The sequence below is a fragment of the Aspergillus thermomutatus genome, assembly GCF_002237265.1.
Source record: "Aspergillus thermomutatus strain HMR AF 39 chromosome Unknown NODE_86, whole genome shotgun sequence".
Taxonomy (NCBI): domain Eukaryota; kingdom Fungi; phylum Ascomycota; class Eurotiomycetes; order Eurotiales; family Aspergillaceae; genus Aspergillus; species Aspergillus thermomutatus.
In genome coordinates, this window is record NW_020798135.1 from 53487 (window position 1) to 67817 (window position 14331).

The 14331-nt window shown below is 50.1% G+C and overlaps 7 protein-coding genes across 7 annotated transcripts; 4 read left to right on the forward strand and 3 right to left on the reverse strand.

Moving 5' to 3' along the window:
- Nucleotides 1–308: 308 nt before the first annotated feature.
- On the reverse strand, nucleotides 309–2228 carry ESA1 (NuA4 histone acetyltransferase complex catalytic subunit ESA1; the record flags this gene model as incomplete). Its single annotated transcript, XM_026759635.1, has 6 exons — nucleotides 309–467; nucleotides 538–1700; nucleotides 1759–1793; nucleotides 1858–1922; nucleotides 2021–2048; nucleotides 2146–2228. 6 exons carry the CDS (start codon nucleotides 2226–2228, stop codon nucleotides 309–311), a joined length of 1533 nt encoding a protein of 510 aa, XP_026614727.1.
- A 380-nt stretch (nucleotides 2229–2608) lies between these two features.
- On the reverse strand, nucleotides 2609–5171 carry cef1 (putative cell division control protein (Cdc5); the record flags this gene model as incomplete). The annotated part of the gene is made up of 4 exons (XM_026759786.1): nucleotides 2609–4583; nucleotides 4636–4979; nucleotides 5055–5088; nucleotides 5146–5171. 4 exons carry the CDS (start codon nucleotides 5169–5171, stop codon nucleotides 2609–2611), a joined length of 2379 nt encoding a protein of 792 aa, XP_026614728.1.
- Nucleotides 5172–5385: 214 nt separating this feature from the next.
- On the forward strand, nucleotides 5386–6951 carry CDV56_106348 (ribosome biogenesis protein NOP53; the record flags this gene model as incomplete). Its single annotated transcript, XM_026759967.1, has 4 exons — nucleotides 5386–5428; nucleotides 5484–5667; nucleotides 5744–6679; nucleotides 6735–6951. 4 exons carry the CDS (start codon nucleotides 5386–5388, stop codon nucleotides 6949–6951), a joined length of 1380 nt encoding a protein of 459 aa, XP_026614729.1.
- A 413-nt stretch (nucleotides 6952–7364) lies between these two features.
- Nucleotides 7365–9501, forward strand: rex4 (putative 3'-5' exonuclease; the record flags this gene model as incomplete). Its single annotated transcript, XM_026760095.1, has 6 exons — nucleotides 7365–7693; nucleotides 7750–8345; nucleotides 8792–8989; nucleotides 9059–9136; nucleotides 9193–9410; nucleotides 9460–9501. 6 exons carry the CDS (start codon nucleotides 7365–7367, stop codon nucleotides 9499–9501), a joined length of 1461 nt encoding a protein of 486 aa, XP_026614730.1.
- Nucleotides 9502–10130: 629 nt separating this feature from the next.
- Nucleotides 10131–11295, forward strand: CDV56_106647 (putative mRNA decapping hydrolase; the record flags this gene model as incomplete). The annotated part of the gene is made up of 3 exons (XM_026760266.1): nucleotides 10131–10212; nucleotides 10320–10976; nucleotides 11048–11295. The coding sequence occupies 3 exons, from the start codon at nucleotides 10131–10133 to the stop codon at nucleotides 11293–11295; spliced, it is 987 nt and encodes a 328-aa protein (XP_026614731.1).
- A 442-nt stretch (nucleotides 11296–11737) lies between these two features.
- On the forward strand, nucleotides 11738–12551 carry CDV56_106731 (ubiquitin carboxyl-terminal hydrolase; the record flags this gene model as incomplete). Its single annotated transcript, XM_026760350.1, has 2 exons — nucleotides 11738–11789; nucleotides 11851–12551. 2 exons carry the CDS (start codon nucleotides 11738–11740, stop codon nucleotides 12549–12551), a joined length of 753 nt encoding a protein of 250 aa, XP_026614732.1.
- A 287-nt stretch (nucleotides 12552–12838) lies between these two features.
- On the reverse strand, nucleotides 12839–14251 carry CDV56_106794 (MT-A70 family; the record flags this gene model as incomplete). The annotated part of the gene is made up of 1 exon (XM_026760413.1): nucleotides 12839–14251. One exon carries the CDS (start codon nucleotides 14249–14251, stop codon nucleotides 12839–12841), a length of 1413 nt encoding a protein of 470 aa, XP_026614733.1.
- Between the last annotated feature and the right edge of the window lie 80 nt (nucleotides 14252–14331).

Consider the following 14331-nt stretch of genomic DNA (forward strand, 5'->3'; position numbering starts at 1 on the left):
GTTGTATGGGTATTCAGAAGCCACAGATCAAGTATATCTACTTCTGTTGACACACAGGACCAGTACGGCAGCGGACAGAATCAAAGATCATTCTACTCTAGATGTTTTGCAAATGTTGACAAAATGTGGTATTCAGACATACTCCCATTACCTAACACGTGGGAAGGGATATATTACACAAATCGCTTGAAGGGAACATCTTCTCCATGGGACCCGAACGCCAGCCCAATGTCGCCCGTAGTAAACCCAAACACCATTGCTGAAAAGCCACAATAGAAAGAAAAGATTTCTTGAGACAAATAGGATCCTCACCAGTTCCATGTCCGGCTTGAAGCGGTGAACACGGGAGGTTTCCACTGAAGGCGCGCTGGGTCGATCTTGCGAGCTCCCTTGAGCTTCTCTTTTTCAAGACGCTTCTTGTGCTGCTCAACCACGTAGTCGGTGAGAACGATGACCCAGTTTCCTTTCTAAAAGGTAGTCAGTTGACCGTTTTAACAGTATATCGAGCTTCAAGTGGGACGGTGATGGGGGGCTTACATGGTACCGGAGCATGTTCAGGACGACCAGAGTTTCATGGACGTCTTTCTCAGTCATCGAGGTCAATAGAGCGAGCTCGTTCTCACTGACAGCTTCTCGTCCAGATTCCATGAGTATTTCGACGAGCGTTTCTCGCCAGTATTGACGGTAACCCAGTAGACCAAGGTCACTAAGCGGCTTTTCAGGAGAGCCGAGCTTCCCCTCGCGTTTGCTGAGCTCATAGCTGAAGGAGATAAGCAGCCGACCGAACCCACGCCGTTGGTATTGAGGTAGTGTCAAGATACAAGCCAAATTGTAGCCCTCCGCGGAATCCTTCTCCTTGGAAAAGTAGCCCACAAGATGGCAGCCTGTCTCATCTCTCGTGCACATACAGTAGAAGAGGAAAGGGTCGACATCGTAGTATAGGGTTTTGTGATCAAGGAAGAGTTTGCTCAGCAGACAAAGGTTACGGCACCAGGTCCGCTGACGGCGGCCATCAACCTCGAAAAACGAGATGTAGTCATCGCGGTATATCTCGTTGCCAGGTGGATGGACAAGCGTGCACTTGGTACGGTGGCGTTCGAAGGCACGTTTGTCGTCGAAATAGCTCAGACAGAACTCATCGATATAGATGATATCAGCGTCCGAGAAGGACGCGGGATACGGCGAGAAGTACCAGGGCTCAATGTCGTATTTGCCCATTTGAAGACGATTCAAATTACGCACACGATGGATCTCCGTAGGGTTTTGTGTCATACTACCGCTCGTTCGCAGTCGTTCGATCTCTTCTTCGCGCGACATGAGTCCAAATGCTTTCTCCTCTTCTTTGATGGTTTTGCCCTCGGAGAAGCTGACGTCAACCATATCGACATCGTCAGACTCGGGCTTAGGGGTTCCGTCCGCTAAGATGGCCTCTGCAGGGATGATAGGCATATTGAGAGGAGTTCCGTCACGATTCTCTTTGCCACCTGCCTTAGACGGACGTTGCGCCTTGCCAACATTCACATTCTTGCCTGTGAGAAGATCTGGAGTTGCAGAGACATCACGACTGTCGGCTCTCGCACGCTTCTGCGCATTTTTGCTAGGCGCTTTGTTGCCAGCACCAGTCTTCTTCTTCTCGGGTTTCTCCGGCTGAGGCCACTCAACTTCGTGAGATAGGTCCAGTCGAGAAGCGTCAATCCATTCTAATTGCATATGTTAGATTGTCCATGATCCGATGCACAAGGACAGAAAGGTACTCACCATCTAGACGTTTATTGAAATCGACATAGTGAACGCTGTATATATCATCAGCATGAGGAACCCAGATATGACCAGGAGAGCTCAGGGTTGAAGACTCACTAGAAGCTAGGACCATCTTTACGCTGCCTAATTGACAGAATTTCTGCTTTTCTCAACTCGCCATCCTATAGTAAGCCACTATCAGCAACCACCTTCACTGGCGTCCACTGACATCACGTGATAAAATATCGAACGATGCTGAAGCAATCGAGGAACAACTGACCTTGTGTACCATCGCCTTAACACCGATCCTATCGCCATGGTTAGTCTATGCGACCGATAAAAGTCATATAGGAGACTCTAAAAAATAATTTTTCTCGAGTATCCAACTGCAACTTGACAACTTACCGGATGGTGGTGAGGGTGGCAAAGCCCTTCTCGACAGGGTCAGGCGTTCCAGTGGCCTCCCCATGAGAATCTCGAACCCCCATGGTGATTCAGACCCAAATCACAACAGTTTAAAGATATATCTGTGACAGAAAACCTGGTTTGGATGAAGTGCACGATGAAATATCTGATTCTTCCGCAGGAGTTGATGGAGGTTTAGTTCTGTGAAGCTGCCCGGGAGACCGCCTTTGAACCGGCCTTTTCGCCGTCCGCTTTTGGCAACCTCATAATTTGAGGGAGTAACTACAGTGCACAGTCTGTTCATCACTGAGTAGATAGGATTCAGGTTTCGTCTGAAATTGGGTCTGATACCGAGCATATATGAAGGAAGAGGTTCCACATGTACTCCTTACTATCATGAATTATGAGCTGTCTAATAGCAAGAGAATCAGAATAGTGAAGTAATTTACATCCAAGTATGCCTTCAGTGCCACCCATTGACAACTGCCTCTGTCCCAGCAACAAGCTCATCTAGCTCTTCCTTTCTAATCCTGTACGTTTCTTGAGCTTCACGCTCTCTCTTCAGAACGAACGCAACATCGTCGCGGAGCTTCTGGAGCCTCCGCGAAATAGCTGATTCCTCTGAAATTTGTAGGGTTTGGAAAGCGTTCAACTCATCCTTCGAATTTTCCAGAGCAGAACTGGCCTCGACAATCTTGGTTCGAAGTATCTTTGCGCGGTTCTGATAGCCACCGTAGTGTAGCGCGAGCTTCTTCTCAAGCTTGTTCCCTCGCTCTGCGGTAGCTAGCAGGGAAGCCTGCACATTGTCAAAGGCGTCAATCATTCGCTGCTCTTGTCGGTACACATCCTCCTCTTCATCATTATCGGCGTAGTTGGCGAGACCCGGGAGGGTATTGGAACGCGCCGACGACCAACGATCATCGAAATCTTGCAGCCATTCCTGTTGCCGATCAGACGAAGCAACTTCCGCTACGATGGCTGCACGCGCTGCTTCGATGAGCTCGTCATCAAGTCGCTCCAGTTTCTGTGTCTTGCCTTCAACCTTGCCATTGGGAAGACGGAATCTTTGAGCGTCATTAGCAATCAACAGAGCTGCTTCCCTAGCGATCATGCCATTGATGGGATCGGTGACATGTGAGGCACGCGCCATCAAAGCATCTATATCGAGAACGCTCGGGCGTGGCAGTCCCCGCTGATAAACTTGGGTCTGGCGTTTCAACTCAGCCTGGGCAGCCCTCTCCCGTGCCTCCTTCTCTCTCCGATCACGCTCCGCAGCATCCTCTTCAGAGATCTCCGCCGCAGCAGTTGGCTCTGCAGTCTCCGAGGGAAGTTCCTCGAGTTCCCATTCGGTTTCCTTGGGCTTCGGGAGCGACGCCAACTTGCCACGAATGCCTTGACTAACAGCTTTTTGGTGCAATCTGATATCTCTCGGTGTGCTGCCAATCAACTGTCCGCCTTCCATCTGATTGAGCGCAAACTGATCTCTAGGAGTTTTGAGTGGGGTTGCTCCTGGCCCGATGCCACCATGCAATGGAGTCGCCCCCAAACCATTGGCTTGTCGGAAAGGAGTCGCCATCGGATTCGGGGTAACGATTTGTTGTCGTCGAGGAGCGATGCCATCAAAACCTGTAGAAGACCCTCCTTCGTGTAGAGGCGTATTCTCACCACCCAGCAAAGACGATTGCGTTTCAGTCAGGGCTCTGATATTTCGGATCTCGTTGGCGATATGATCCTCCTCTGGCGGAGCGCGTGGTGTCCTAATTGGCGTCCCTCCGACGATAGAAGTGTAGTTACCAATCAAACCTCGAGTTGTTTCTTCGTCGCCGGACATCTTACTGGCCCTGTCTCCCGCCATGCCCATTTTGATAATGTCCTCCATTTCGCTTTCGCTCACTTGAGGAGTTGGCAGGACAAGCGCTCGTCTCTTACTGCTCTGCTCAGCCTCGCGAATCTTCTGCATTTGGCCGGCCCTTGCGGCAGCAGCGAAAGCGGAGCTACCATTCTTGTCGCTCTTTCTCTTCTTCCTGTCCGCATCTTCTTCCTGATCTCCTTTTCGCTTGTTCGCAAGTTGTTGTTTTCGCGGATCGAACATTTCTCGCTGTCTTTCGTTTCGAGCTTCCTCTTCTATGGTATCGTAAAATCCAGGCGCTGCTGGCTTCTCAAATGGGATGTCCGCGTTATAGTCCATTTCACCCTTCTTGCGGGTAACAACCTTGATATTGATGCCAGCATTCTTGAGTTCACGACGTTTCTGCAGGACAGCGAGTCTTCGCGACTCTTCGAGTTGCCGCTCTCTAGCCTTGCGCTTCGCCTTCTTTCCTTGGGTGTTCGCCAAACGAGCCCGAGCTTCACTCAGCATTTCCTTCTCGTCTTCGTCAAGATCAATCGTGTCGGGACGAGCAGGCTTCGATTCCGGATCGGGATCTAATTCACCGGGCCTTCAAAAATATCAGCAAAGCGAACAGCTTCTCAAATAGTGTGACCTCATACCGTAACCGTCTCACATCGTCCGCACTAGGCGCAGCCGCCTCGCCGCCAGAGGGACCTCCCAAGCCAAGCTCATCGTTTTCGCGAGCTTCGGCTTCATCTAGCAGTTTCTGATAGCGTTCAAGACATTGTGTTGCTGTCCTTCCGACAATAGGGGCAATTGTACGCCATTGTGTTGGCATCAACTTTGCCAGATGCAGCAGCTTCTCGTCTTCTTCCCTCGACCATTCGACCTTGCGAATGCCAGGGTCCAACCACTCTACCCATCGTGCTTTGCATTGTTTAGGTGTCTTTCTCGCGAGAAGCGAAGAGACTCGCGCCCATTGGTTCAGGCCATACTTGGATACCTAGACGAAAGAAGGACGTGTCAGCTCAAGAACTCAATCGGTTGTCCTCCAAGTGAAGCAGAACGCAAGACATACAGCCGCCCGGAGAACCTCATCCTCAATATTGGTCCTAATTACCCGTTAGCTATTCCGAAGTCTTCAGAATCGAAAGCGCAGATAGACTTACCAGACTCCTCCTTTGACAACGGGCATGGCGAATGTGGTCGCTCAGCGCGAACAATTTCAACCAAAAAATTTGGGTATGGAGAAACAAGTTGGATAATCTTCAGATAACGCTGATGCAGTAGCTGAAACTGCACTGGCCAGGGTCGATAGAGAATCGACGCGGGTCAGAAGGCGAGATTCAAACAGGAAGGTCTTTAACTTGAGCGGCCACACCATACGACAGTGGCTAGCCGCGAAGAACATGAGCGCGGCAGCCGCCCTAGCGTCGCGCGATACCACATTAGGTAAGCGGGTCCAGATTTTTGGAATTTCTTCAGATCGTTATCGCGACAAAAAAAGACACAAATCTACAATTTGACAATTTGAACCTGATTGAAAAGGTCTTCATAATGTCGGCCTCGGCTGAAGCTCCAAGTCAATTCAAGCAACCTTCCCGTAAGGGTAAGAAGGCGTGGAGAAAAAATGTGGACGTTACGGAAGTCCAGGAAGGTCTTCGCCTTTTGAAAGATGAAGAAATTAAAGGGTATGTGACCTTGAATGGGCTCTTATCTAGTAAGCCTTCTCTAATGATATATGCTAACATTACTTCTTCTGTACAGTGGTGTTCTAGCAGAAAAGCCTTCAGAAGAATTATTCGTCATCGATAAGAAGGGCTCCGCCGAGATTAGAAATGAATACTTCAAACAGCACAAGCCTCTGAAGGCCGATGAGATCCTGGCCCAACGTTCTGCGATTCCTGCAGTGGATACCCGCAAACGTTTGAACTCGAAAGTCACAGACGGTGTTATTGAACCGAAATCCAAGAGGCACAAGAGCGACTGGGTCAGCCGCAAGGAATGGCTGCGCTTGAAGCAGGTGGCCAAGGAAGCGAACCCGACTCAGAAGGCGGACGAAAGCGAGCCGTACGACCCCTGGGCAGATGCTGAAGATCCGACACCTGTTGAAGACCCTCAGTTTGACTACCTCGAAAAGCCCAAGCCCAAAGTTGCACCTCCGACGCTCAAGAAACCTCCAATCTCACTTGCTGCGAATGGAAAGCCAATCCCGTCTGTTCGTACACCAGATGCTGGCATCAGTTACAATCCGACATTTGAGGATTGGGATCGTCTTCTACAAGAGAAGGGACAAGAAGCCGTAGAGGCTGAGAAGAAGCGCTTGGAAGAAGAGCGGAAGGAGCAAGAGAGGCAGCGCCTTATTGCCGAAGCGCAAGACGATGACGGCGAAGTCAAATCTGATGATGAGAGTGCCTGGGAGGGATTTGAAAGCGAATACGAGAAACCAGAGTGGCTGAACAAGAAGCGTCCAGCACGGAAGACGAAGGCAGAGAGGAATAAGATCAAGAGGCGCAAGGAGGCCGAGAGAAAAGCTAGATGGGAAGCCAAGATGAAACAGAAGGAAGAGCAACTTGAGCAAGCGAAGGCTATCGCGGAACAGGCGCAGGAGAGCCGACTTGGGCGCAGCCAGGAGTCTGAAGATGATTCTTCCGAAGAGGGAGATGATGCCGCCTTGCGGCGTAGGCCATTGGGCAAAACCCGGTATGTTTTTCTTAATCTTGTTTTTCCGATCTTACACGTACTGACTTGGTGACAGTGTGCCCGAGAAACCGTTGGAGGTTGTACTCCCAGACGAACTTCAAGACTCATTACGTCTACTGAAGCCGGAAGGAAATCTGCTAGATGACCGCTTCCGCACATTAATAGTGCAGGGAAAGCTGGAATCTCGCAAACCAGTGACACAGGCCAAGAAGGCGAAGAGGAAGCTGACGGAGAAGTGGACATACAAGGATTTCAAGGTCCCGGGATTGTAGATACGCTAATTAGATTTCCTTTTTTTCGCACATTTACAAAAGCGTGTTGCTATGAACTGGCTTCGGGATATAGAATATCATTTCCACATTCTCAATCTCGCGAATCGACCTCAGTCACTAAAGATACAAATTTGCTGTACCCTCAATGCTAAGGTAGATCTGGTATCGGCTCCATAAGCCATAGATAGACACGGAGCGCATTATAGAGAGGTACACCGTACGGAGTACAGTGTTCGAGAATTGAGACTATGGATGCCTGAGTGGGGCCTGAGGTTGTCCAAATTTTTAGCGCAGCTATCTAATCGCCGATTTTTTGGAGAAAAGATATGGAATGTACGACCATTCCCTTCTCAACACCACCTTCTTTTTCACTCGGACTATCATGATGCTTTAGTATCGCACATATCTTTGGCATGGACGTCAATAATCTTTCCAGTAATTGGAAGAAACTTCAGGAGACGCTGAAAAAAGAAAGTGCTTCCTCCGCCTCTAAGAAACGCAAGACATCGGACCGCGAGACTCAAAATGTTGCAACCAAGAAGCAGAAAACAGAAACAATAGAGCACAAGAAGAAATCAATAAAGAAGAGAAGAATGTCCGAGGGGCACGAGCATGGAGGGGACAGGAGCGCACAAGTTTCTGAGGTGAAAACTATTTCCCGCAAAAGCTCTACAGCTACGATCTCCGAGCACACACGGACAGCGTCCAGGACAGCAAAAGTTAATGAGGGCCGTTCACCTACGTTAGTAATTTCTATCATCTATATACTATCTGCGTCATCTAACCTCTCTTCTACAGTGCAGAAATAGGTAAATATGTCGCTATGGACTGCGAAATGGTGGGAGTTGGTCCCAACCCCGATAATGATTCTGCCCTCGCGCGTGTCAGTATCGTCAACTTCAACGGCGAACAAGTATATGATTCATACGTCAGGCCCAAAGAGATGGTTACAGATTGGCGGACGCATGTGAGCGGCATTGCTCCCAAGCACATGGTGGAGGCTCGATCCCTTGAACAAGTCCAGAAGGAGGTTGCAGAGATTCTTGACGGGCGAATACTCGTGGGACATGCTGTGAGCAACGACTTAGATGCTCTTCTTCTCGGCCATCCCAAGCGCGACATCAGAGACACAAGCAAGCATCCTCCTTACCGAAAGATTGCGGGTGGTGGTTCTCCGCGCCTGAAAATGCTGGCGTCGGAGTTTCTAGGCCTGCATATCCAGGACGGGGCGCACTCTAGTGTCGAGGATGCTAAGGCTACGATGCTTCTGTATAGACGAGATAAAGAGGCATTCGAGCGGGAGCATTTGAAGAAGTGGCCAATTCGCGTCGTCGTCGACAAGAAAGAAAATGGCGAGGACCAGAAGAAGAAAAAGAAGAAGAAGAAGAAGGCCCGTAAGAGGTGATGGGACCTCATAGCAGCAGTTGGAGACCTTATATACCCCTAGACTCTTGTCTCTTGTGTACATATCGCATCATCCCATTATTTTGAAGGACCAGCTTCGCATAATTAGATAACCCAGGGAACAATTTCGACCCTTTCTGATTGTAATTCAGCGTATACTACTGTTATTCTCATTTGTATCTTTGGTTCAGCATCGTTACCTATTGCCGCTGTGTCTATACTCACTACGGAGTACTATCTGCAGCGATTTGACCGTTGCGGGATGGCGCATTTCCTATTCCACTTAACGCGGGCAACGCATCGCGTCAGCTTGTTCCGAAGAACAACCACACTACTGCTACATCAAAATAACCCTTCTAAAACTTAAAAGTACAGGCATTGAACAAGCGCTAACTAAATTTTATCTTCTGTTCTGATTGCACTTGCAACCTTCCAGGAGTACTCGACAAGACTTCCCCATCAGCTGCTCATCTAGAAATGTTCGCCATCCAAGCATCTCAGAAGCCGTCATCTGCAGCCGACAGCGAGAAGTCGATGGAGAATTGCACCCCTCACGTTCTCCCCTGTAGAATCCACCATGATGGGTTCGTTGAAACGCTAGAGCGTTACTGGAACCCCGTGTCGGATGAGAAAGGTAAGCATTTGTTAGGCACACGGAGTCAACTTTCCCTGGGTCTTTGTCTGTCTGCTAACATTCACGTAGATGAGAGCCTACAGACTGCTTACTTTCGAGGACGCAAGCTTCGAGGCCGACGTGTTGCAATTCCAGAAGGCTACCAAGGTACGAGTTGCCTCACCTGACTATCGGTAGTACGATGTTTTAACTTGGCCCGACAGGAATGGTCGTTAAGCCTACTGAGCGTGTTCTGCCATCTAAGAGAACGGACACTGGATATGAGGACGAGAATATTCAACTCGAGCAAGAAGAGCCGATAAAGGTTTTAGAAAAGCAGGCTACTTTTGACGAATTCATGGTCTGGGGCCATGAAGAGGTGCCGGCGGCAGATGATGCTTTTGTCAAGGGAGTCGAAGAATGGTTGAAGATGGCTGAAGCAGTATGCGGAGACAACCGTTGCTTAGACTCGTGGCTAACGTTCAATCTAGTTGCATACCCAACCCAGCGACGCAAAGACAAATTCCATTTGAATTCTTGGTGCTATTTGAGCTGAACCAATGGCTCATCAAAACACTCACCCGAGCCTGGGATGCAGGCCAAATTGTCTGAGCGATCCGTTCTAGAGACGCTGGCCACGCAAATGCGACGAGCTATCTAAGCAATATCGTTCGAAGTAACACCCAACTGCTAGTTCGAGTCCTTTTCAACTCGGGTTAGCGGATGGGTGCCAGACTCTGACTACCGAGTCATGCGAAGTGTCGCCCTATGAAAACAGCCGCTCTCTTTGCGTTGACTTCTGACTCAATTCCTATGGAAGCAGTGAACTGAAAATTGCAACCCGGCAACGAGATTACACCGCTGCAACGAGGCTGTCCAGGCTATGTCACACTAGAAAAGTGATATCGACTGCAGAAAGTTCGGTATCTGCTAGAGATACAGACATCAAGCCTCTTCATTTTGAGCCTAATGCTTTTTCTACAGCATTTTTTTGTATAGAAAATTTACGATTCATCCTGCAGATGTTACCTGTCTTCGTATTGATAAGCTCTTGACCGCCTGATAAGTGTAGATTCTGCCCGAACGTTTTGGGGTAAAGATAACATTGAAATTCCCAACTGCTGCCATCATTGTTTATCCAATTGCCTCCTTTCAAGTCACAATGCAGATCCTCAGCAGTGGGGAGAAGATTGCTCCCGAGGCTTTGATTCCCAAGTTTGAAGTCGACAGACTTCTCAAGCAAGGTGAAATTCATCTCCGCTCAAGATTTAGATTCACAAAGCAGCATCCCTGATACGCTTCGCACCGCATACTGAATTGACCGCATGTAACTGACCTATGGAATCTATAGATCAAAATGGCCGCCGTATCGCCATACTCGGATCCATTGACGGCAAGCAAGGCATCTTGATCGCAGAACGAGCAGCATTCGCAACCGAATCCCTCGAAGTCTTAAAGGCATTCCACGCTGCAATCAGCAGAGTAAACAATCTCGGCGACAATGACATATACCGGTGGTACTTGGCGTCCTCAGGCGCAGGCGAGGATGAACAGCAGTTTCCCGACCTCAAACTAAATCTCATCTGGCCTTGCACGGAAAAGCACATCAAAAAATACACGGATCAGGTACTACGCATGGTGACCGAGACGCCGGAGATCTACAGTGACTATGTGCGGCCGTATATGAGCGCTCAACGGGAGGAAGGTAGACTGAACTGGGTCTTTAACATCCTTGAAGGTCGGACGGAGCAGGAGGACGTGATTCTCCGGGATGCGGGTGAGGGTCCCGATGATGGGTTCCTGATGCTCCCTGACCTCAACTGGGACAGAAAAACGACGAGCTCTCTGCATCTGCTCGCTCTTGTGCAGCGACGAGACATTTGGAGTTTGCGTGATCTCAAGAAGAAGCATATCCCCTGGTTACGGTATCTGAGGCAGAGGCTGCTTGAGGGAACAGTGAAGATGTATCCAGAATTGGAGCAGGACCAGCTCAAGCTATACGTGCATTGTAAGTATTATTTATTAGGGCTGCCCTGGTTTTGCCCGGGCCGATGGAATGTCTACTAATTGCGATGCTAGACCAACCGACCTACTACCACTTCCATATCCACGTGGTCAACGTCATGCTCGAGGCGGGTGCGACACAAGCCACAGGGAAAGCCTTCGGGCTGGAAAATCTCATTTCTCAACTGGAGACTCTGTCTGGGGACCAAGATGCAAGCATGGCGGATGTCAGTTTGACATACTACCTCGGGGAGGCCAGCGAGCTGTGGACGAACGTCTTCCATCCATTGAAGAAGGGATTGAAGCCAGCAATTGGAAACTGAGAGTTCCGATGGGTCATGACTGATGATATTAGAATTATGCTAGAATTTGTCGAACGTTCATGATATCAAGGAGAAATGACCATGATACTAGATAGTGTTCTGAGCAAATTCATTTACGACTGAACTGTCTAGCAGCTTGATGCTCCGCAAAAGCTGTATTCATTAGATTCCTGGAAATTGCGGGTAGCTCTGGATTTTTCTAGATAAGTTCAAACGGTAGAAACGTGAGCTGGTATGTATTTATTTCCTTAAGCGGAAGATCTTCAACCCCGCAAACCGACGTCAATCACCCCTCACCGCGCAACAATCAATTCGATCGTTTTACAAACACTCAACAATCCTCCAAATAATCCTATCCTGACAAACCTCGAGCCTCAATTGCCCTGTAATCTACAACGCTTTCAATCAGTGTTCAAGACAGCTCAACCTCCTTGACCCCATCATGGCAGACCATGCGGATGCCCCCAGCACAAACAAGGCCTTTGTGCCTCTTGGTACGTACTATATCCCCAAGCTTATCAATGATTCAGAGGATAAGTGTTTATACCTTCATAGAAAATAACCCAGAAGTCATGTCCCACCTTATCCACCAACTGGGCCTCCCATCCACCCTCGGCTTCACAGACGTCTACTCGATCGACGAACCCGACCTCCTCGCCTTCGTCCCCCGTCCCTCACACGCTCTTCTCCTCGTTTTCCCCGTCTCTCCAACCTACGAAGCCTCCCGCCTCTCCGAGGACGGGCCCTTACCCGAATACACCGGCTCCGGCCCCGCAGAGCCAGTAATGTGGTTCAAGCAGACGATCCGCAACGCCTGCGGGCTCATCGGACTGCTGCACGCCGTGGCGAACGGCGGACCGCGCAAACATGTCCTCCCGGGCTCCGATCTGGAGACTCTCCTGCGCGAAGCGGAGCCGTTGGGTCCCATCGCCAGGGCGGATTTGCTGTATGAGAGTAAGGCGTTGGAGAGTGCGCATGCGGATGCGGCTCGGTTGGGGGATACGGCTGCGCCGCAGGCGGAGGATAACGTCGACTTGCATTTTGTGGCGTTTGTGAAGGGGTCTGATGGGCGGCTGTGGGAGCTTGATGGGAGGAGGAAAGGGCCGTTGGAGAGGGGACGGTTGGCGGATGATGAGGATGCGTTGAGTGAGAAGGCGCTGGAGTTGGGGGTGAGGAGGTTTCTGAAGACGGAGGCTGCGGGGGGTAATCCGGATTTGAGATTCAGTCTGGTCAGTCTGGGGCCTTCGTTCGATTGATGCTGTTGGCCAGGTTTTAATGGTGGTTGAAGTGGTTTATCATTGTGTGGTATGCTACGAATGTGTACAATTTAGACAGAAGGCTATCATGCCTCACGTACAGGCGTCTCGGGCGTTGGAACTGTCTTACCAATTGATCAGATTCAGTGCATCAATGGACGATCCGAAGCTGCTGTTTTGTATGCGAGATGGACCTTGAGACCATGCCAAGTTAGTATTTAGAGGTAGCTACACAAAACATTTACAAGCGCATTGAATGCCTTTTTACTTAGAGGTACATAAAAGCCTTAGGCTTCAACCCACCAGTCTTCTGAATTGAACTTCAAAGCTTCATTACCACAGGCCCACCAACCGGCAGTCAAATTACGCGCAAAGACTTCCAACGCAGAGTACGCCATACAAGTATCGCCCGTCGTCGGGCCAGACCCTGACCTGGTGAAGAATACCTGCTCAAAAGCCTCCTTGAGATTTGGCTTTCGAGAATGCACATCCGGGACGCCCGCGATGACCCTCCGGGTAATAGCATCGGTCGCATCAGACAGCCGATCCATTCTCCTCCCAATAACAAGAATCTCATACGGCTTCCGCCATAGCCCGTCCAGCGGCGTGATGGGCTCGCCCTTCGTCGTCGTCTTGATCCACACCCATTCTTCGTACACGGATAACCCTGCTCCCTTAATGGCGTCGTATGCAGCCCTGCGTGCCTTTGGTGCGTTGGTTACCCAGATTGCTGCGATGGATACACACTCCGGCGCTTGCGTGTGGTCCCCTAGCCCTACCGGGTCGTGCGACAGATGGATCTTCAGAATATCCTCTATGCGCTTCGACAGTGAGCCTATGTCAGAATAGGACTGTGTCTGGTAATGCCCGCTGCGACGAACGGAGCGGTTCGACCAGGGCGGGTCGAGGAGGATCAAGTTGAATTTGCGGTCCTGAGATAGACCCGGAATCGGGTCCTGACTCGCCTCGTCCTCCGCTGATAGCGGCAGCGAGCAAAGCAAGAAAGTAGACAATGGCGGCACGAAGAAGACATGCCGATGCGCCGTCATTACCTCACAGTGCTCGGCCTCCAGCTTGCAGCCGACACCCAGCAAAGCTTGCGTCGAAGACGTATTCCTAACCACAACGTTGCAAAGTTCCGGCATGGATCCGAACATATTCAATCCCGGAGACAGGATAACCGGCGGGCTAGTAGGAGCAGATACACCCAGCGCACTATCCGCTGAGCACCCGTCCTCACACGAGACCGTACCGCTCCAAGGCCCGTCTCGTCTCCTCTTCAGCTGCGTCTCTTCCTCTCGAATCTCTCTCACGCGACACCAGTCTGCAGACTCCGAGTAGCCGCCGCTAATCTCCTGCAATGCCCCCCGAACCAGAGGCTCAATGATCTCGGTCTGGAAGACCCGTTCAGAGACCGGAATCCTGTCGAGAAGTCTAGCCCTCGCAGCATCCGTTTTTGGCTCCGTGGATACCGCGTACGGCTTCTCTAGGGAGTTGGAAGATAAGAGAAGACGTTTTTTGTGATTATCTATCCCGGCAGTGGATGTGGTATGTTTCTTCCCGGCAGGGTAAGAAATGCACGGTGTGGCTCCCAACTGCACCGGCGAAAGTTCCTGTGCGGACGCAATAGACGTCGGGATATCAATCAAGAAAACAGTTTTTTCTGCATTTTGGTAGAGAATGGAGTTTTGTGGCATCATGCCATGGTGGTATTAGCTGGTTGTGGTTCCCAAGTTGGGTGGTCAAGGTGTTTGTTGGAAGGGGAATTCGGCGACTACTT